This window comes from Microchirus variegatus (genome assembly GCF_963457635.1).
Source record: "Microchirus variegatus genome assembly, chromosome: 7".
NCBI lineage: Eukaryota > Metazoa > Chordata > Actinopteri > Pleuronectiformes > Soleidae > Microchirus > Microchirus variegatus.
In genome coordinates, this window is record NC_139808.1 from 8,810,570 (window position 1) to 8,834,480 (window position 23,911).

Consider the following 23,911-nt stretch of genomic DNA (forward strand, 5'->3'; position numbering starts at 1 on the left):
GGGAGCTGGAAGCACGTAATGCACCAAGAGAATTAGCAGGGGGTCGCCCTGCTTTTTTTCTTCCCCCCTTTGCTCATGGCTCTAACTGAACAAGACGCACTCCGCACTCACAGGAGGATTCACTGATATCTACATTTAGGGGCTACTTTGTTATGTTGAAGCATACATGTTTTTGTTTTTCCAGTCTGTTTTGATATGATCTAATGTGGACATTACACAGACACATCACTATTTAAAGGTCCAGTGCAACATTTTGGATACAGCACTTGCTCAAAGCAAAAAAAAACAAAAACAAACCAAAACTCCCCAGGACCAGGAGTGAGAAACCCTGCTGTGGATGAATGACATGGCACTTGTTACGCATGCTTTTTTTTCCCTCAGGATGATTTCTGATACATTTTCATCAGATTTTTTGCAGTTTACATATCTGTTTGTACTTTATTATTAACGAGCTTAATTACGGAAACCCATTTGCCTATAACTGGTTTCTCACTCCTGGTCCTGGGGAGCTACTGTCCTCCATGTTTTAGATGTTTCCCTGCCCAAACACACCTGATTCAAATGGTCTTACTTGTCAGTAAGCTCTTCTGAAGCCTGATAACGACCCATTTATTTCGCCAGAATCGCCAGAGGTGATTCTAAAGTCTGTTGGGGCCCTAAGCAAAAATTCCCAGGGGGCCCTTCCGACCAGCGTTTTTTTTTAAAAAAAAGCTATATAAACTTAGTAAAGAAATATACATTACACTGTAAATAACCCACATTATAAATATAGAACAATAGAATACTATAAATAACTTAAACATTTTCATCTTAAATTAGTGAAAAAGTATACATTACAGTGTAAATAACTCACATTATAAACTTAGAAACAAAATGTAAAGTATAAAAGTTAAATAGTTTTCTTGGGGGTACTAAACCACTAAACCCCACAGAAGGAAATTCCTCATGAGCACCTTTTAAGCACTGCTTCTACTACTAGTTCTACTAGCTAGCGTTCTGACGCTAATGTTAGGTGATGTTCAAGTCTATAGCAGGGAAACACCTAAAACATGCAGAAACCCCTGGCCTAAAAGATGAAAAATTAACCTGCTCTAAATTATATAATAATAATTTCAAGATAGTTACATCATTTCATATTTTGACATTTATTCTCATGTACAATTTTTTTTGTTTGTTTGTTCATTTAACAGGGACAATGCAAGGCTCTCAGCCTTACCAGAATTAGCTACTAGCTAAATTACCATGACTTAGCTTTTACTTTTAACGCTTAAGGCTCCTTCATCTTCATTTTTCTCTCTTATATTCTCAGAATTGGCCTTCCATACACAACTAAAACGGTGTAAGTGGTATAAAACAGTCTAAAAAGGGCTAACTGATATTCCAGTATATGGGACTAAAATCACATTTACCGTGTAACTTCTCTAAGTAAAGACAAGACTCATTACGCTGATACCAAAAACACGGAGACAACAGTGGAGCATTGACTAGAAATGTTTGCACACTACATTAGCGCAGTCAGAATACAAAACAGCAATTTAAAAAAAAATACTTTCTTTTATGTTTGTGCTTGAGCTTTGGATTTAGCACACAATAATGCGACTTTGTGTGAATTCCGAGTAACAATAACATCAATTTGATTGGTCAGGTGACCTACGACTAACAGTCACGTAAGCCATGTGTCGCTGTTTTTGAGTTAGAAGAATCCTGGGTTCCTAAATTGGCCTTCCGGTATCAAAACTTTGAGAACCCCTGTTATGTTCTATAATAACTGAAAATGTTACACTCGTGTGATTATTGGATTTTTTTTAAATTCAATTCGGTCACATGGCAAAAGCTGCATTTAAAGGGTGTTTCAACTTGCAGTAGTCGGTGGGGTTTTGCCTCTGTGCAGTCAACACCTCGACCTAGGTGCTACTTTATTGTTTTGTGATGTTTTATTCATGAATTCACCCCGAGAGTCACGAGTGGACCCCTCACTGAGTGGATGTTTGAGCTCTCAATACAAATGTCTGAAGGCATTTTGAGCGTTCGCCTGTTATCTTCCTTCAGCAGACTCAAGTGCCGCTGTGTTGCACTTGCACTCCCCTAAGTGGCTTGTCAGCATTGTTTGTATTCATACCAAATGAATATAAAGCCTGTTCAATGGCTTCATTTTCAGGTTTCGGGGGGCACACAAAACAAAAATAACGGGGCTGGAATTCTAAATGTCAACCAGTTCCCTTAAGTGATTTAAACGCAGTAATTCTCCACATATACGACACTAAAAAATCTGTTGACGCACACAGAAACGAGCTCATCGAGGAGATTTTTTAGAATTAGTTATGCCGGTGCTCTGCAGTCAGCCGAGTTCTGTAAGACTGTCGACGAAACAGGCATTTACAGGCTTTTCACTGCGGAGGAGATCCATCAAATAAGAGCCAAACTCCTGACAGCTTATTACTGACGCTGCTGCTGCAGGATTCTTTGAAAGCAGCCTGATTTCTTGCAAGCTGAAGCCAAACACAAACAAATATTCAAACACCTGACCACTTGTACCCATATGTGATTTGTGAGCCCTTTTTTTTTTATTATTCCAAAACCATGGGTATTGATCTGCTGCTGTAAAAGCGCTAGTCTGTGACTTTCCACTAGATTCTACACCCAGGCTGCAGAGATTCAACCTGAGACACAAGGTTCAATCAGGTTCAATCAATCTTTTGCTGCTTGCAATGAGGAAAAGATCCAAACCTTCATGTTAAGAAACTTTGGTTTCCACCCTTTAAGGTATTCAGCAAGAAAAAAAGCAAAGGAAAAATAATTTGTTTTGCATTTTTTAATATTTTATTTTATTTACTTATGACAACAATGACGACAATCACTATTTATTATTTTTAAATTAGACCCTACAGTATTTCAGATACAGGCCTCTACCAAACGGTTGAGACGTCTGTTCATAATAAACCTTGTTTGCATAATTCATAAATGTTACAACATTCAGAACAAGTGACATTCAGTGTTAGTGAGTTCAGCTTGATGCATTTTTCAATGAGATATAGTGACTTAAAGTGTGCTCGACCAAATGGTTGAGTAGAACCTTAAAGGGTTAATGGGCCGTCAGTAAAAAAAAATGGACCTGGGGGAACCTTTAACAAACAGAAATCGAAGCACACTCATGGCACTGGACCTGGTTTCCTTCTATGCTGTCATTGCAGTTTCATTACATTTAAAGTGACACTTATTATAGGTATATTTCAGAGGTGTGACTACTGTATATGAAGAATACTGACACCATGAATAGTCATGGATGCTCACCTGGGACACCTGCATACCAGCAGGGACACCAGTGAATGATGACTTAAGAGTCTGCTAACGGAAGTCTGTCCATGGAGAAACTCTGTGTTTTCTCCAGGTTCTCTCCGCTTTCCAAATGTCCAAAAACATGCAGATTTTGGGAATGAAGCAAATTGGATTAAAATCTAAATTGACCGTAGATGTGAGAGTGTATGGTTGTTTGTCTCTATGTGATAGGACTGGCGAACTGTCCCCACCTATCGCTCTATATGTCAGCTGGGATTGTCACCAGCGGGCCCCCCTGCGCCCCCCCCCCCGTGACCCTCATGTAGAGGATAAATCGGTAGAAGATGAATGAATGAACTTAGTGATGGAGGCAGCCGTGGATCAGCAACACCTGTGTGTGTGTTGTGGTTTTACATAATGGCACACAGGTGTTGTTCATCTTCTGCTGCCACCACCACCTGTGTGTGTGTGTGTGTGTGTGTGTGTGTGTGTGTGTGTGTGTGTGTGTGTGTGTGTGTGTGTGTGTGTGTGTGTGTGTGTGTGTGTGTGTGTGTGTGTGTGTGTGTGTGTGTGTGTGTGTGTGTGTGTGTGTGTGTGTGTGTGTGTGTGTGCCAACAGCTCACTGCTGATCAGGACGGTAAGGAGCTGGCTGTAGAGAAAGTTTTAAGTGACGACCCGTGCATATAGTCACTTGGATCATTATACAGCAGAGGTGGAAAGTAACGAAATACATTTACTCAAGTTACTGTATTGAATACTTTTTTTGTGTGTATTTTGTATTTTTTAAGTACAATTTAAAATCAGGATTTTGTATTTTACTTGAGTACGTATTGACTCAAGTATTGTACTTAGTTACTTTATAAATCCTATCCGTTACTGAGTAAAAATAAAAATTCAGCACAATGAAGACCTACAGGGGGAAAATGTACACCACAACCAGACGAATGATGATGATGAGCAGCAGCACTGGCGCGTGAACATAGAGGTGACAAAAGTGACGTAATATCCTGTGTCGCGACGGGCGCGTGAGCCCAAAAAGGTTTTGGAATTCTGAGCCTTTGTCATATTTCTACTACCCTCACACCCCAAGTAACTGAGTAACTTTTACTTAAAGTACATACTTAGTACATACTTACTTTTTACTTCTACTTGAGTACATTTTCAGATAACTACTTTTACTTCTGCTTGAGTAATATTTCATCCGTTTTGGTACTTTTACTTGAGAAAATATTTTAGTACTTTCTCCACCGCTGTTATACAGCATTGTTGATTAGAGCTGGGTTCACGACCTGGTCGGAACAAGGGTCTTTCTGCATGGATTTTGCATGTTCTCCCCCTGTGTGTGTGTGTGTGTGTGTGTTTCTCGGTGCAAAAACATGCAGAGGTTAATCCAGTGTTTCCAACACACCTGATTCAACTCATCATCATCTCTGCAAAAGCCTGATAACAACCCGTTCATTGGAATCAGGTATGTTGGAGCAGGGCAGAACCTAAACTGAACACCCTAAACTGCTCGTATTGTAAATGTGAGAGTGAATGGTTGTTCTCGGATTGGCTCCAGTGACCCTCATGTGGAGGATAAAGGGGGTTAGACAATGGATGGATGGACTAGTGTCTAGAAGCTGTTTTTCCCAAACTAATCTACTTTAGTGTCAGTTTTGTGTCCCTACTGGCAGCCATGTTTGATGTTTGCAGTGGGAGTAAATAAACCCATAACCCATCCCCCCCCCCCCCACACCCTTCCTTGACTTCACCTGCTGGGACAAGCCCCATCCAAGATACAGCCCTGTGGTCCTGGCGTGGACGCGCACTTGGTGAGGCGCGCACACACACACACACACACACGGAGCCAGTAACTCTCTCTGTGCTCTCTGAGCGACTACAGTCGACTGCGCTGCGTCGGTGCTCGCTGTCTCTCTACAGCTATATGACTGATCCTTGAGCAGCATATACAAGAAGACGTTGAACAGCACTGAGGTAAGGAGATGTCTTTATTGGAAGGAAAGGAGGGAGATGTATGCGCGGTGTGTTATTCTTACACGTGCAGGAGTCGCTTAATACCCTTTTGCGGGGTTTCGGTGTATCCGTTAACCTGCTTTGTGTGGTATTTCCTGTGAGTTTGCAGTCATAATGCAGTTTATAATGTGTAATAATTCATACATAAAGTCCTCATCATCAGTGTGTGACACTGTATGTGGCAGGTGATGGATGAATAAAGACTGAGCTGTGGCTCATCACCCCTGCCTGACTGTACCGTGAGTCCCATCTGTGCGTAAAAGCGCACCAATAATGTCACAAAAGTACCAAATACCTAAATTAAATAAAGAAGCTGCGAAGACTCGTTGTTTTCAAACAGTGAATTCGACTTAGTTTTGTACTGAGGGAGTAAATCCATTAAAGCCAGTGTAAGTGCTGTGCTGTTGGTGGTTGCTGTCACCGTGCGTTTAAACCAGATTAACATCAGGAATTTTGGCGCATGAACAGAGAGGAAAAGCCGAAATGATAACAGCCATTATCTCTTCTTTTACAGCCCAGTGTTGATCATCACTGAACAGGAGTGTGTGTACTTTGTATTTGTACTTGTAGCCTCTTTGCGACATTTTTATATTTTTACTGGTATAAATCTTGACCTTGTCAGAACCTAATTTCTGAGGAACTGGTTACATTTTGGGGCAAAGATTGGAACTGTGGTTAGTGTAAGGTTAGGGTTAGACCAGGGTTTCTGCATGTTTTAGGTGTTTATGTGCTCCAACACACCCGATTCCTGGTCCTCCCATGGGACCAGGAGTGAGAAATCCTGGGTTGGACATTAACTGTTGAGGAATAATTCTTTGTTTGGGTGTTGGTGGAAAAGTGCACCATTTAATAGTTGAGCAGAAGTGAATTTTGTTGTCTTCTAATACCTGTATGGATTTTGGAGTGAAAACATGAATCTCTTCCTGTAAAATATACAACACAACAGTGTTTTACAAACTTTGTGGGGACTCCCTTTTGAAAGATATTAAATTCACCAAATATATTCGGCAAACCCAAAATAAATCCCCTTGCAAACCCCTCTGTGGATCCTGACCCCAGTCTCTGCTGGGAATGACAGCAGCAGCAGATGATGATCTCATCCAAAAGTATCAAACAAGGATTTGAACACATTTTTGAAAAGAGTTCCACTTTGTTTCTTTCGGTCATTACACAAGCAAATCTCTTTTTTTTCCTTTTGTGCCCCGTTTTTGAGTTGCGGCCAAAAAAAATGCAGAGCGTCCATCACCCCGTCTCCACCCGCTAGTGGTGAGAAACTTGCCTTCGGACGTCACTGCCAAAGCGTGGCTGCATGTGTTTGATCGAGACTCTTTTTCAACATTGGCAGGCACTCAATGCTGCTCACTTCCACTAACAGGGTGGAGGAGGAGGATGAAGAGGAGGAGGGAGTTTGGGTTCATATAACATGTTTGCATGCTTCACTTCATCGTCTGCAAAACAGTGTTTTGCCCTCTCTGACCGGTCAAAGTGTTCCCATGCACAGCGTCCACACACACAGAGCCAGGTGTCCACATTTCACATCCTTTGAAAAAGGACAAGTTTTGTTGTTGTTTTTTTTTTGTTTTTTTGTTTTTTTTTCAGAAGCCAAAGCTTTGCAGGGTTTGTGGTCGATTCAGCTGGTGTCATTATCTGCCACAAAAGGAAAAAGATGCCAGTGACACTTTGTGATAATTAAGACGGGATAAATCCTCCCTCTTTCTTTCTCTCTGTCTCTCTCCACCACTTTGATTCCTGTTTCCTGCCTCCTTGTTTGCGTCTCACTTGGTTCTTTCACCCTCTCTCTCTCAGCATTACATCTTATTTTTTTCTTCTTTCTTCTCAGCCACCCCCCCCCCCACACCTCTTTTTCCTCATCCCCATCCTCCTCCTCCTTCTATCTTTTGTCTCTTTCATTCTCCCTCCTCTCTGTGGGATGCCTCTTTCTGTGCTTCTGGTGCTGTTTGTGTCTCACACATTTTTGGAACATGCCTATATGTGAGTGTTTGCAGGAGGTTTCCCCGCTGTGTGTGAGTGTGTGTGCGTGCACTGATTGCAACACAGGGAGAATCTGTGTGTGTGTGTGTGTGTGTGCTCTCATAAAAAGGCCGATCAGGGCCGCGTTGTCGAATGTCAACGACGTTACAGTGCGTCGGTGACAACGCCGTGGTCTCTCGCCACACATCTGTTGTACCTGTGACCAAATTAGCAGTGAATCACTCGGTGTCTTCCTGCTCTCCTGCTCATCTCACTTGATGACAGATGGACCCTCCTTATGGCTCTTGTTTTTTTTTTTTTGTCTGTTTATCACCCCGTGTTGCATCCTGGGGGCCTTCACCATCCAATACCCACCTCAAAAAGCTGCAAAGAGCCTTTCTAATCAATTGGGGAATTTCAGCGAACATTGTTTGCTGGGGGGGGGGGGGTTCTGAGAGACAAAGCACTTTTAAAACGCTGAAGTCAGTGGTATTGGCCTTTGAGGAAATTAAGTTTAATGGCGTTAACTGCAGTTTGGGAGAGGTGTTGTTTATTATGCAGAGGCTGTTATTCGGAGGCTTGTTATATTGAGTTGATGTTTATGAAAATCCAAATGCGTAAAAACAAGGCATCACATATTCGGTGGTTTTTACTTCACGACAGGGAGCAGTGGGTTTTTTGACGAATACGTTTGTTGTCCTTTGTGACTGATAGTATATTGATCCGTGCAGCCTGTGAGGTCATGCACGCCTTTTGACGTCCTGTTGTTGATTTTGCAAATAGCATATATTTAGCATATTTGTTCCAAAAAGCGGCTCGAGCGATGACTTTGTGTTTCATGATATAGATCAAGTAAATGTGTCAGTCATGGACAGGAGAGCATTCCTGATATGAATCTCTGCGTGTGGCCTCTGCCTGACATCATAGTTCTGCTTCAGCTGTCTGTTTCTGCAGCCTTTGTTTGCTGGATCCTTATGGCCCCGCTGGTTGCTATGAGAGATAAAACAACAGGAGCAGATGGCTCCTGGAGGTTTGGTGTCACAGCAGGTGAAGCACACGCACACACACACACACACAGTTTAATTCGAGGGTGGCCTCCATGCCTTGCTGCTTTTCCCTGCTCACCTTGCTCATCACAGATCTGGGCCCCCACTCCCTGTTAAGTATATTTTTTTTCGTGTTGCTGACCACACAGAGGTCTCTGATCTCATCACAGCTTAATCACCCAGCCTCTAATAGTCATAGTGCTGCTTACCCTCTTTGCAATTTCTTGCAAGATTACCTCATACTTACCCTGCTCTGCTCTCATGCATTTCTCTAACTGTTTTCGCTGCACTTATAAAAAGCTCTCGGTCGTGTTTTCTATAAAATGTTAACCATAATAATCCAATTTTAACTTCCCTGCACGTCGGCTCTCTCAAAATGTAGTATTGATTTTTTTTTTTTTAAAGCATTTGATATGTTTAACATAGACAGCGTTCTCACTTTACATCGGTGCACTCAGATGAACTCAGAGGATCAGATCACAGGCAGTTTGTGTGTTTTCTGTTGCCTTTTTACGCGAGAATTTCCCCTGATATCACAAACATCCTCCCCATACTGATTTAAGACACACAACTAAACAACTCTCTGAACATGTACAGCACATTAGATTGACGTGCTGTCTCGTTATTATTTTGGTAAACTACATTATTTACACCCTTTTTGTGCCAATTTCCTTTGGATTTGCCAGCGGTCGGTGCTGCATTAACGGCGATAAGGGAACAGATGCATCATTTTCAGGACTGAACACTGTTTTGTTGTTGATGAAATGTGTAAAGTGGAGCTAAAACTAGTGGAGCTAAAGTGGAGCTGAAGCTAGTGGAGCTAAATCTATTGGAGCTGAAGCTATTAGAGCTAAAGCTAGTGGAGCTAAAGCTGTAGTGGAGCAGAAGTTAGTGGAGCTGAAGCTATAGTGGAGCTAAAGCTAGTGAAGCTGAAGCTAGTGGCGCTAAAGCTAGTGGCGCTGAAGCTAGTGGAGCTAAATCTATAGTGGAGCTGAAGCTATTGGAGCTGAAGCTAGTGGCACTAAAGCTAGTGGAGCAAAAATGGAGCTGAAGCTAGTGGAGCTAAAGCTAAAGTGTTTGTGTCATTTTAAGATTGTGTTCGTACTTCTGGATTTTAAGAATAAATTAATTGGTTAAACTCAAAAGGAACCATCATCTAATGTTAGTCCTCAAATCATCATGTGATCACATTTGTTTTTTTCAAAATATCTATTGAAAAAAGACAAGAAAAAGCAAACTTTGCAAATCTAAACATTGATATCTTTCCGTACCTTGATGTCAAATCAGGCAAAATTAAATAGAAATAAAGAAGACAAACATCCTCAGATATCACTTTATAAAACAACACAGTGTCTGTGTTTTTTTACATGCTGCTAAATCCTAATATATGCTTGTAAATACAGGACACTGTGTTTTTAGTTTGTTCTAAAACTTGAAAGAGGGGTTCAAATTAAAACATCACATTTTTTAGAAATCCTAGTCACTCACTTAGATGTTAATTATAGCAATTTATGAAATGCTGTGAATGCTTTATGCTGTGAAAAGTTTCAGTTACTGTGTGAACGCTGCCCCCTCAGTTGAGTGGATTCTCAAAATGTGCGAGTGGCGCTCGTCATCTGGCTTGTTGGGCCTCCCGTCTCCTCAGCAGCGGACAGATTACCTGCTGTGCTTTACCCACAACACACAGTCATGAGTGTCAGTGGCTCTGTGGCGGAGGACTGTGTGTGGTTCTGTTTGTGGCTGTTTATCACACTCCAGAGACCTTGTGCTTATAAGACCCAGGAAATACCACCCAGGGTTCTCCATTATCGTCCCGTCCTGTGTTTCCTCAAAGGACCACCTGTTAGCGGTGATGAGAGTCTGAAAGAAAGTGAGGCATTGCTGTGCCCGAGATGCTTGCCCTTTTTTTTTTTTTTTTTTTCTCCATCACTTTTCACATGACAGCTCTATTCAGGCCTGAGGTTTGATGGAGCGTTGCACATGGTGCCCTGTGTTACTGTGGAGGCGTAACATCTGTTTTCATGTTGGGAGAATGAGTTTTTGAAAGGTCATGCTGTTGTGGCACAGATAGAGGAACGACTGAATAAAGGAACACCAACAATCTGATTACCACGGAATACGTGTTTATTATGTAGGGATAATGCACGTTAATGATTTAAAGATGTAAATAAGAGGTCAAGTACATACATAAAAGAAGAAAACGCTCACTTTTTGGATGTTTTCCTACGCAAATCAAACTTTTGCTCAAGCAGGATCCAGAGCACACGACACTGGCATCACCTCCAGTGTCAAACAGGCAGGAGTGTAAACCTTGGCTACACACTTTGTGCATGACACGGTCAATTTCCTGGCCCACTGACACTCTGAGGCCTATTTGTAGAAAAAAAGATCTCACCTCAGCGGCCAGCTGCACGCTCTTGTTTGCCAAACTGCACAGCTGGTCGAGTTCCCAAAGGCCAGCCGACGCAGTCTGCCTTGAAATCCCCCCGGGGGGGGCGGGTGCAGCCTCCTGCTCTGACACCGCCAGCATCCTCTGACACACACACACACACATTTGAAGACACACCTAAATAAGCCACTGTAAACTCAAGATTGTCTGTTTTCACCATCTCGAGTGCCAGTATGATAAACCTGATAAACTCCCTCCATAACACCACCTCACACACACACACGTACGCACACACACACACACACACACACACACACACACACCCACACACACACACACACACACACACACACACACACACACACACACACGTTATCACTAGCAGCTCAATACTTCTCCCTCATTGATTTTCTGTACGCCTCGCGCTGTCGTTTGTCTTTTAACACAAAAGAGTCTCCATCGTGCCATAATGACGCCGCATGTGCTTGTCGCAATGGATTTTCTCAACCTATTATAATGGATGGACAAAAAAAAACCAACAAATGATACTTACCCAAACGTTCGTCATCTTTTTTGAATTGGTGTTCCTTTCTCTCTCTGCAGTGGTGATAATAATAATGCCAGAATAGTGGACTTGCTGATTTCTGAACGAAAACAAAAGTGAGTTGTGGATCAGCGTGAGCTTCAATGCAGGTTCAGCTTGAAATAAAACCATTTTGTCGAATATTGTCTATACATAATAGTCTATAAATTGTTTGTAACTCAAATGACACATGAGTAAAATAGATATAATGTGGTAAAAAACTGTGTCACAGTTATTTTCAACGGATCCTTGTTCAGGGTGATGTCAAATGATGACCTCACTGTCAAAGTGCATCAGGGCAAATGGATCATTTCCTGAATTTCAACAATTCATTAAAATGAACCCTAAAGAGGTTTGCAAATATTGTCATTATGTAGCTTTAAAAGCTTAAAATGGACAGCCCACTAAATGTAATCATGAATATATAAAATGCATTAAATTTGTATTGAAGTAGACTCACATGTAGAATAAAAGATGGAAAAGTGTTCCCTCTCCAGTTAATCTTTTTTTTTTGCCTCAACACCATCATTTTACTCATGTTTGGACAAGGTTGCTGTGTAAATGCAGACCCACACACACACACACACAGCCTCATATTTCAGTTCAGTGCCGCCTCACAGATATGTTGACTTTATTAATGAAAGGTAAGCTTGAGAGACCTTTGAGCGATGAAAGACGCGCACACGTGCGTTATCTAACGGCGGCAAAGGCAGGAAGATGAAGATGAGTCACAGGTGTCTGTCCTTAATATTTATGGTCTTCTCAAACCTACCCAGTCCAGATGAGGAGGTTTGAGAAAGATGGAGAGTGTGAGCTGAGAGTGGAGGGGATAAGAGAATGAATGCTGCAGAGGAGAGGGCAGTGCTTTTTTAGTCTGTTTTATTATTTCATTATTTGTTATTTCATTTTGACAGATTTTGTGCAAAATGCAAAATCTGGTGTTCATTTACAACTATAAATACAAAACACATTTTCACCATTAACAAGGTGCTTACTAACATACAAGTAGCATACTAGCCCTTTAATAGTAAGTATTAAGCACGTATTAACACGTTATATAGTAAAAACTCTTAATTCATGTCATAATAGAGGTAGAATGAGGTTATGTAGAAGTGTTAATACGTGCTTAATGATTACTAATAAAGGGCTAGTATAGTGTGTTCCCTAATCTAAAGTGTTACCAAAACTTTTAGTCTTTCTTCACTATAAATTGCTAATACACCATTTTAACATGCATTACATTGTAAATAACTGCCTGATATTGAAAGTTATTCTGGAAAAAAGTGCTCACTGGATATTTTCTGGCGCTTTTATGGTTAAAATAAGCATTAAAAAAAAGTCCAGACGGACATTTTGGGGCTTCGGTGTTAAAGAGCTCCTATCAGAAAGGCATCAAATTTGCAAAACAAACGGAAGTATTACTAAACCAAGATGATGAATCAAACCATAAGAAAGTAGTTGTAGATTAATAAATATAAAAGTGGAAAACCACAGCACAACTGAAATGATATTACTATATTACTTTTCTAAATCACAAAATGGGTGGAAACAATCCTTCCAAAAACTCCAATTTAAATATAACATCAGCAAAATTATACTGGCATAGTTTCCTAAATCACCAACAAGAGTTGTGACTCCATCACATTATCTCATGAGGATAAATGTCTGCTTATAGTTAAGTTGTGAGTGAGCCCAATTTGAGCCCAATTTACCTGCAAAGGGCTAAGATCTTGGGTTTCATTCAGTCCATAAGCTTCATTCTTGAATCCAGACTTGGTTTAATGTTGTGTTATAAGCTTAATACAGAATCTGTGCAGTGCTGACTATACTTTTTCTATATTCCCAGGCAGGTGGCATTGTGTTGTGCAGACCATGGCTCTCTCCTGGATTCTGCTCCAGGTGTTCCTGTTCTCCACCCTGACGCTGTCTCACGGCAAGAGGAGACAGTCGCAGACCTCGACAGACGACAGCAGTGTCCTACAGCACCGTCCACAGAGTGTGCAGGGCCACGGTGGCGGCAACAGCAGGGACCACGGACGGCACGGCGGCAAGAGAGCCTGGATTACCAAAGGCAGGTCCGAGCTGTACTCGCACCGGGCCCTGCACCCGCTGGCCTGGCTGGAGGACGACGACGACGGGACGGGCCTGGAGGGTTTGAGCCCAGTGAGACTGGAGACGGGGCCAGGGAGGGACAGAGACAGAGTGCGAGTGAACGCGAGGAATCCGTCCCAGGTGCGAGAAAACCACTTGGTGGGGACGACCAAACGGAGAGGACACAGACCGGGACATGGACATGGACAGCAGTTTGAACACAGGAGACAGGGGCATCGACGCGATAAGGGGCGACATGGTAAAGGTGAGATTTTGCTGGATCTCCGAACAAATCGTTTCAGATCATATTTTTAATGTCAATCCATCCATGTGGAAGATTCTGGTACATATTTGAAAACATTATTGAAAATGTATCACTGGATGGATGGGCAAGTGTAAATAATCCACTGTATTTACTTTACTCTTTAGTTGGAAGTGATGTTTAGTGGCGGTTGTCATCCACGATGTTGCATCTGTTAGTAGATATTGATTGAAATAAGCTTGATTGTAGACCACCTCGACCATCAGTTCACTTTCCTAGCTGAGATAATATCCTGGTTATAAACAGTTTTACACTACTTTAAGCAGAATAAATGAAACAAATGATCTATGTGGATTATCCAGAGTAGCAGAAAACCAGGAAATCCTTGGCACAACATGATTAAAGATACTCACTTCTATCCAAAGCCCCAGTAAACCTAGAGCAACACATTAAACAGACCATGTTAAAGGTTGATATAAAAGCATGATGTCTGCGCACAGTCTACCTTTGACTAGTTCAAAGAAAACCTGCTGTAGCTTGAATGATCTGGCCTCTTATCCTGGAACCTCCTGTTCAGGACTAATCAGTTTCCAGGATCCATACACAGTCTGTCTATCATGCACACCTACAACACACACAGAAAGAGAGAGAGAGAGATAATCAAGGACGAGGAACGTATGACCCTGAGGTCATAACTCATGACAATAATTCTCCGTTCATGGCCTCCATATCGAGGTGGGGGTCAGATTCAGACAGAAGATCACACTTTCTCATTTGGGGTTTTGTCCAGTTGTTACGGAGATAGTGTAAACTTTCATTTTTCCATAAATGAAAACACATAGTTTCCCAGGATGACCGTGTAATCCGATCAGAAGCTCCGGACACAGTGAGTAAATTGCCTTCAATCTGAGATGAAACGGTTTGATAATGATTGATTTTGTTTTTCGAGAACATGTTTTACCCACTAATGCGAAACATCCACTTCTGTTAACGTGATGTCCAATCTGTATAATGTCATAATAACACGTCTGTTGTTGTTCCCTTTCTGTCAATCATCTCTGCGCAGGGTTTCCTCTGGAGCCTGAGGAGAGGTCTCTGCTCAAGGACAGAGATGTGTTCGAGGACCCTCCCTCCCCCTCCGCCGTTTCCCCCGCCCTGAGCGTGACCCCGCCCGGTGAGACCCCCTCCCCCATCCCAGCCATTTTTGGCTCTGGCTCCTCGATGGTTACTGTGGTGATGAACGAGCATCCCCCAACAGTGCCCCCGGCCTCCACCAAACCCCAGGTAACCCCAACGAAGCCCTGGTACTTATTGAAGGCTTTGTGTGTTTCGCCTCAGTGTGGATCCAAGGGAATCAGGGGCGAAAATGGGCCCCATTACTGCCGTTAAAGCCGCCGCAAACCTCATAGTTCATTTTGGAAATTACACCGTGTTACAGCAGAAGCCCCAGAAAGTGCTGCTGCTGGTCACAGTTTGTGTGATAGATATGATTGTGTTCCCGATAATGAAAGTTTACCTCTGGGATCAAAGTCACGCAGTTCATAGACCAGCAGCAATTTCTCTATGACAGCCCTTTCCCTTTGCCTTTATTAGAAACTAAGTCAGAACAAAATCTGTGACCATGAGGAGGGTTTGTGTATGTGTGTGTGTGTGTGTGTGTGTGTGTGTGTGTGTGTGTGTGTGTGTGTGTGTGTGTGTGTGTGTGTGTGTGTGTGTGTGTGTGTGTGTGTGTGTGTGTGTGTGTGTGGAGCAACGCTCACCACCTTTCACATCCACTCTGATTGATGCTTCACCTGCGTGTGGAATGTAATCAGAATTTATAAGTAGAAACATAAATTACACTGTTCCACCCCCCCCACCCCCCCACCACCACCACCACCTCTTTCATTCTTGGAACTGTTAGAAATGAAATGCTAAATGGAACTGAACAAGTGCCATCATCACGGTCGTGTTTGTCACAGCTTCTGTTTCAAAGCACAACAGATTGTGTGGCGTTTGTGAGGAAAAACAGCATCAATGACACACTTTGTGTTATTCTATTGATGTGCTCTGTTGAACAGAATACACTCAACAAAAATATAAACACACAAAGAAAACCTTGTAGTATTGTGACAAAACAGAGTAACTATCCAAAAATAACAGTACAACTTTATCAATAAAGCGGCTTTAATTTGCAAGCATTAGGATTAATTTCAAAACAAAAGTTCTGGAGTAATGGCAGGAAGAACAAAATGGGGGTCGATGATCCAAGCTCACAAACTTCAATAATGTGTGTCCACCATTAGCCTCACGCAGAGCGCTACACCAGCGACGCATGGACATCACCAGGTTGTCGATCGTGGAATGATGCACATTCAGTTGTGTTGCCACAGCTGTAACGCTCAGCCCAGCACTCGGCATTGCCAACGACGCGCTCCCTCATGATTTGTCACATCTGTGGCATATTGACAAGTGACAAAAGTCCACATTTTGGTGTGCCCTTTTATTGACCAGACCATAAGGAGTGTCTGTGTACTGGTTTGATTGTAGTCAATAGGAATACTGGGTTTGAGCAAAACAAATCATTCCATAAACAAATGCATCAAGATTCTGAGCAAAAGTCATGACATTCTATTTTTGTTCACCATTTCAAGTTTGTGCGTTTATATTTTTGTTGAATATATATATATTTATATACACTACCAGTCAAAAGTTTGGACACACCATTTTAATGTTTAATGTTTCACAACTTTTTACGTTGTCGATTCTCACTGAAGGCATCAATCTATATGAATGAACACATATAGAATTATGTAGTAAACAAACGTGTATGAAATAACTCCTAAATTCATATTTTAGATTCCTCAAAGTAGCCACCACTTTCTTTGATCACTGCTTTGTTTTCATGAGGTAGTCACCTGAAAGGTTTTTCAACAGTCTTGAAGGAGTTCCCAGAGATTCTGAGCACTTATTGGCCCTTTTGCCTTCACTCTGTGGTGTGTCCAAACTTTTGACTGGTAGTGTATATATATATATGTGTATATATATTTATAATTGTCATTGGCTGGAATACAGGTGAGGTGAGATTTTGCTGAGCATGTGAAACAATGACAATAATGTCCATGCTTTCTCTGAAATGTTTATTAGTGTCTTATCTATCCCCTTAAAGATGTGGGTTCACTAAATCAAATGTATACCCAGCTAATCTTAATGCCACTAATTACCACCCTTGCCAGCCTTAAAACATTTAAAATTCAACAAACTTTGAAGAGCACTTGAAACATTTTGTTCTCAGCACAGCAGCAAAAATCACCATCTTGCCTCTGAGTACCCGCTCTATAATGACTACATGTGCACAGGCATTAGTTTTAGATGATGAAAAATTCCCTTTAAGAAACAAAACTTGAGCAGTTGTTTCTCAATCCTGGTCCTGGGGACTCACTGCCCCTGCATATTTTAAACGTTTCCTTGCGCCGACGCACCTGATTCAAATAAATTGGTCGTTATCAGGCGTCTGCAGAGCTGGTTAATGAGCTGACTGTTGGAATCAGGTGTGTTGGAGCAGGGAAACATCTAAAACATGCAGGAAAGTGAGTCCCCAGGACCAGGATTAAGAAACCCTGCTCTAGCAACTATGATTTTTGTTCATATTATAACAACTCTTACAACTTTAAGGACTGTCATGTGGGATTAGTTGCATCATTACTGTAGCCAGTATCTGATATGTACAGGATTGACCAACTGTGTCGAGGGTTCATGCTCATCATCAACAACAACAACAACAACAACAAAAACACAGCAAGTTACACTGCAGCTTTCATTTTTAGAGGACTAGTACAGTGCCTGTAGGTAGTACACTCTTAGAAATAAGGGTTTCGAAAGTGTTCTTGTGCAAGGGCTGAGGTTCTACCTGGAACCATTTGTTTTTCAAGGGTTCTTGGTAACACTGGCGGTTCCAGTAAGAACCATTTTGATCCAGAGAACCCTTTGGAACCCCTTTCCTGTATAAGGGGTTTTAAGAGGATTCTTGGTAACACTAAGGGTTCGAGGTGGAACCTTTAGTGGTACCAAAAAGGGTTCTCCTATGAGGACAAGCCGAAGAACCTTCAATGATTCTATGGTTCTACTTGCCACTTCTAAGTGTGTAGTCCTATAGTGGGAGCTGAAGAAGATTTTTCAGTTATGGTAATGCACGATAAGTAACGTAAAAGGCTAACAATACAAACACTGTGCAACCACTGGCGTGGCTAACAGTCTCAACAGCTAGCTACGCTAATGCTAATCGAAAATTAAAACATTTTCGTTGTGCCTAATGAGGTTGCACAGCGTTTGTATTAGTTGTTAGCCCTACGCTAATGCTAATCGTAGCCTCACTAGCTTACCTTTGGAAACAGGTTCGCCAAGTTAGCCGCAAAGTAATAGCATGCTAATGCAAAAACAAATATGTGCTCGCGTATTGGTGAGTGGACACCTCGTCGTTTCAGTATAACACCATGTTCTGTGGTGAACCGTGTGAAAATGTCTCACCCACTGTGAGGACAGCCTCTTCACTCCCATCTCCCCACTCCAGACAGCGCAACTGCTGCTGATGAGAAAAGTGCAGCATGATACTGTAAATCAGCAAAAATTTAAATTTTCTTCATGAAATTTGAAAATCAAGGATGCACAACATCGGGCCATGTTCAACCCATATCCAAAGTCTAATCTGACTAACGGTCGGCGAGATATGCCGGTCACAGACACACAGACGCAACTTGCTTTAAAGACAGATACATGAACAAAAACATTATTATAATTCTACTCAATGTCTGTTGTAAATCCTACACATTGGACCATTAAATGACTCTCTTTAAATACTTAAATGACTACCACTACATATTGCTCTGCTAACCACAAGCCAAACTGCAGCTTTTTTAGAAGATAAATGGCTCTGAAAAGAAGTGAAATCCAGCGGATTATCTGCAGCCCTCACATTTACGTGTCGTTGTCCAGCCAAAGTTGACTCTTCCACTCTGAAAACAGTCATATTTACCTTTAATCTGCAGTGATATTTGTAGTCATGGCGCACATTTACAATAAGTTTTTTCTCTCTCCCTCCGTCAGCCGCCCTGTGTGATGTCTGCTTGGTATTCTGAGACGCTCTGCATGTCTTTAATGTGAGAGCAGTCACATTATTATTGGACAGAGGAAGAAGAAGAAGCAAAAAAAGAGATGTTGCCTTTCCTGAACCCAGGTTCAGTGGCACAAACGCACAGCAGCCAGGCTTCTTTAATGAACGTTCGATCTTCTGTTGATAGTTTAATGAGCAGCTGAGCAGTAATGGGCAACCACCTGCAATTAATCTGACTGATATTTACATACGGGGTTCATTTCCTGAGAGTCAAAGGAAACAAGTATGGATCTGTTTGCAGGAAGAGCGTCGGGTTTTTGATTGATTAAATATTCCTCAAGAGATCAGGCCCCAAGGTCTTGATTATACTGTTTAACATTTCTATTTTTGTTTCATCGCTTCAAAGAAAAGGAGCAGAGGAAATGTTATATCACAGAAAGTTACACCAGAGAAACTGAATAGGGTTTTTCCTACAGTGGAGTCATCAAAGATGCTAGTGTGGAACATTCTAATTTATAGCATTTTATATTTTATAATGTATTTGTTGAATTTTATCTCTAGCCTCCAATAAATAAAGTTAAATAAAAACAGCAGTGCCTATGAACTTGCAATGTTGTAATAAAACATGACCAATCACTTCTTTCTGACTGGTTTGAGGAGCTGAACAGTGAAAAATGTGCACACTCAAAATCTGTCCAATTTAACCATAAAAGGAGTGCTTTTGTCCATTTTTCCAGAATAACTTCCACTATCTGGCAGTTATTTACAATTTACTACATGTTAATATACTGTTTTAATGGTTTAAAATGAAGGAAAGCAAAAAGGTTTATTGAGAAATACACTGTAGTTGTAAATGAACAGTTTTTGGTGTTAAATTTGAAATTGGAACAGTAAGAAACATGTTTACGCTAACATTGTCTCTCAATGTGCAAAAACAGGCCAAAAAATGCTAACTATGTACATTCTCTTCCCTCTGGCGACATAGCTAAATTACAATAACAACATCAGCTTTTGAGGTGGGAACTTCTCAGCTAGCTCAGCTAGCTAATCCCCTCGGTGGCTAGCTAGTGTTGCTATTGGTAATTGTTGAGTGGGGGCTTTGAATTGAAGTGATGTAATAAACAGAAATGACAGAAGATGTAATGAATTATACTTGTACCTTTGTTTGGTTTGAAATTTACAGAAATGACTGAGCTCAGTAAAGTGAAGTTCAGTGTTGAAAGAGAACACTATTGTGTGTATTGTGTGCAATAAACGTACCATTCAATCATTATTTCTGTGTATTTATATGCGTATTAACAATGCAAAAGCTGTGAAGTTGTGGGCAAATTTGTTCTCTGTTACCGATCGATTGGTGTTTAAAGCTCCGCTGCTGCTACTGCTGCTAACGTTATCTCTCTTTCTCGACTCATTTTATGAATCAATAATGCATCACTGGTGCTCGCTGCAACACAAATCCAGTGTGTTTCATCAGGGAACAACCGGAATGCTTTCACCTGTAAAACAGAACAATCTAATCAAATGGTATAATTGAAGTTTCACCGAACATTCATCTGAGGAGACAGAATTGATCTTTTCTGATTTATTCCCTTACACGAGCACGGTTGTCGGTTACAATCAAATCCAGGAGCGGGTTTTTAATACGCGTCTGTGTCATATGGGATTCTTATGCTTTTCAGTGATGGTAGAATTTACAGGTCCTGAAACTAAATGAGGATGTTGCCCTGTGCCCTATGAAATGTGATTAAACAACAGTTTTCCCTTCTTTATTCAGAGGTCTGGCCGTGGAAAAGGACAAGGAGAGGTGATGCCTACTCTGGACATGGCACTCTTTGACTGGACTGACTACGAAGACATGAAACCTGTGGACAACTGGCCGTCTTCCAGGCAAAAGGGTGAATTTGTGTCAACGCGTGTCAATAAAAGTCTCTCATTCATTCTCTGCATGCTCCAAGGCTAACATCTTGTTTGTACACCATCGTAAACTGGGGACACACTACAAAATTTCACAGTTGATGCAGAGTCTGGCGACAAAGTGAAATTACCGTAATACCCACATGTTGGCTTTTGATGTGCAACTTCTCAGCTAGCTCAGTTAGCTAACCCACCCAATAGCGGCGAAGACGACACCAGGTAGCTAGCGGGGATCAAAACGATGCCAATGAAACTGTCGCTCTTGTAGACATGGTGGCTCTTGCTTCACCAAAAAGTAGCGGCTTTAAAAAGGAGATTTTTTTTTACAACGTTGTAATATGCTGTTTTAACAGTTTAAAATGACGAAAAACAAAAAGATTTATTGAGCAAAACACTGCAGTTGTAAATGATCAGTTTTTGTGTGTTAAATTTGAAAATTGGAACAGTAGGAAACATGTTTACGCTAACATTTTCTGAGTCTTTGTCTCTCAATGTGTAAAAACAGGTCAAAAAATGCTAACTATGTACACTCTCTCCTCTCTGGCGACAAAGTGAAATTACCGTAATACCTACATGTTGGCTCAGCTAGCTAAGCAGCCCAATAGCGCCAGAAGACGGCACGAGGTAGCTAGCTGGGACATCAAAACAACGATGCCGATGAAACTGTCTTGTTCCACCAAAAAGTAGCTGCTTTAAAAAGGCGATTTATTTTTTTTAAACCATGTAACAACTGTTGGCTCAAAGTGTTTGTGTTTGTTTCTCGTGTCGGCAGCAGACAAGAAGCGGAGTAAGAACCTCAGCAGTGGAAATGTGACTGTAGACGCTGACGCCGTAGAGCCGTGTGATCACCACCTGGACTGTCTCCCAGGTCAGTATGAATCACATGTGTTACTTGCTGCTGCATTAGTAATAAACAGTTTGGGTGACACTGAGCCTCACAAACACAATCTTACAAAACAACAAAAGGCATTTTACAGTTTAAACAGTTGCAGGTTGATAGTGTATGGTTGTCAAGTTCTACATTTGACTTCCTTCATCAGTACTGCTTGAACTTTGCTCCAAGAGAATCGCAAGTTCTGAGGTGTTGTAAGAACTCATTTGTTACAAAATATTTCATTGAAACCGGTGTTTCTCAATCCTGGTCCCTCTAGGACTCACTGTCCTCCATGTTTTAGATGTTTCCCTTCTCCAACACACCTGATTCCAATGGTCAGCTCATCATGGAGCTCTGCAGAAGCCTGATCCACGACCCATTTATTTGAATCAGGTGTGTTGGAGCAGTCTAGAACATGCAGGACAGTGGGTCTTAGAGGACCAGGCATTGGGAAACACCGGTTTAAATTACATATTTTGTAACAAATGAGTTCTTACAACACCTCAGACACTGGTTTAAATGATTTTGCTTTTTGTTGAGTGAATTACTGGATGGTTTCACCTCTTTCAGCCACAAAGTTTTCTGTCATATAATGTTTATTAACCCGTTGAACGCACAGCATTTTGTCAGAGGCTATAAAATGTGCAATATAAAGTGTCTTATATCCTTTTTTTCAGCACAATCTAGGCAATCTTTTTTCCCATTTTCACCAACTATATAAAAAATAGTGGTGGGCATGTTAACCCGTTAACGGCAGTTAACGGCGTCAACTTTAACGCACGTTAATGCTTGATGCCCTTTCCATGATGACTGACTGGAAAAAGACGCGTGTGACGTCATGTTTACGTGACTCCGGATTGTTAAAATTAGTCTCTAAAGTAACGCTAAACTTTTTTCCTTTAATAAACAGACCGCTCCAGTTCCACTGTAGGCGCGCTAACTGGCGCTTAAGGAGCTAACGCAACTAATGGCTCTAACCGCTAAATGGTGCCTGGACTAAACTAAACATGACGTCACTCACGTCTTTTTCCGGTCAGTCGTCATGGAAACGGAGTCATGCGTTAACGCGCGTTAACCTAGTGCCCACCTCTAATAAAAAATGTTTAAAATCGGATTCAATTAATGACATTTGGAAACACATCACAGTTCAAAATTTACTTTGCTTGTTTTTATGAACAAAAAGAAAAGAAAAAAAGTCTATTGCACAATTATTGCTACTTTATATCACCACTAAAAATGCAATATAATATTAATCATAACGTTGTCTCAACAACATGTAAGAAGACTTTTTAAAGCCTGAATATGTGACCTATAAACCGACACCACCAGGAAGTCCATATAAGGAGTTGTGAGCACTAACATGATTTGGCCTGGATAGATGTCCAGACTAACTGCAAACAAAAAGCTTTGACTCGCAGCTATTCAGTACTCAGTTTCCCCTCTGGTCACTTACTAAACACATACTTTGATTTAATAATTAAAGTTAGGAGGAACACACATGTCTTTATATTTAAATTAATACTTTAATTACAATTTATATTTTAATGCTTATATCAAATTTTGTGGTGTAACACGAGTTCCCTCCCTGAAATATCTATCTATGTGTGTTTGATTGTTGAATTTTAGGTTCTTGTTGTGACCTGAGGCAACATGAGTGTAAACTTCACAACAGAGGCCTCAACAACAAATGCTACGATGACTGCATGTGTGAGGAAGGTGAGCGAGGACGACCCTTTTGGTTTTGTAATTTTTTTGCACCCTTTTTTGCATCTTTTTTTTTGTTTATCGTGCTGTCTTTTTTTTCCAAGGATTCCGTTGTTACGCCAAATTCCATCGGAAGCGGCGCGTGACCAAGAGGAGGGGTCGCTGCGTGGTGCCAGAGTCGGTCAGCAGCGACCAAGGAGGCTTCATCACCATCTGACTGCGAAAAGGTGAAGGAGATGAAAAGGAGGAGAAACGGGAAGAATGAAAAACCATGAATTCTCTCTTTACGTAGAAAAACAGCACAGCCAAAATGTCACATGACCCCTGCTGACAGAACCAAGTGATTAAAAGTCAGATGTTTTCTTATACACAGTAGCATCCAAAAACCAGGTCAGGTCAAAACATGTAGTCTTTTGTGGGATGATCTCTACACCCTAATCCAGCAAACCACCACCTTTAAGCACTTGATTGATGAAATAAAATGAAAATACATGAACGGTTTTGGTTGCTCTACTCCAGAGTCATATTAAGCATGAAAAAATATGGACTTTTAAAAGCTTGCTCTGTCAATTTCTTCTAGGAAATACATTTTTATTTAGTTTTTTCACTGACAGAAATGATCCACTGGGGATGGTGGCTCATCAGTGATCACACAGTGGTAAACATTTAGATTTGTTTCTATTCAACACAGTTACA

At 41.3% G+C, this 23,911-nt stretch overlaps 1 protein-coding gene across 1 annotated transcript; it reads left to right on the top strand.

Moving 5' to 3' along the window:
• Positions 1-13,153: 13,153 nt before the first annotated feature.
• On the top strand, positions 13,154-23,432 carry draxina (dorsal inhibitory axon guidance protein a; the record flags this gene model as incomplete). The annotated part of the gene is made up of 6 exons (XM_083892639.1): positions 13,154-13,637; positions 14,701-14,918; positions 20,498-20,618; positions 21,413-21,505; positions 23,138-23,227; positions 23,320-23,432. The coding sequence occupies 6 exons, from the start codon at positions 13,154-13,156 to the stop codon at positions 23,430-23,432; spliced, it is 1,119 nt and encodes a 372-aa protein (XP_083748765.1).
• Between the last annotated feature and the right edge of the window lie 479 nt (positions 23,433-23,911).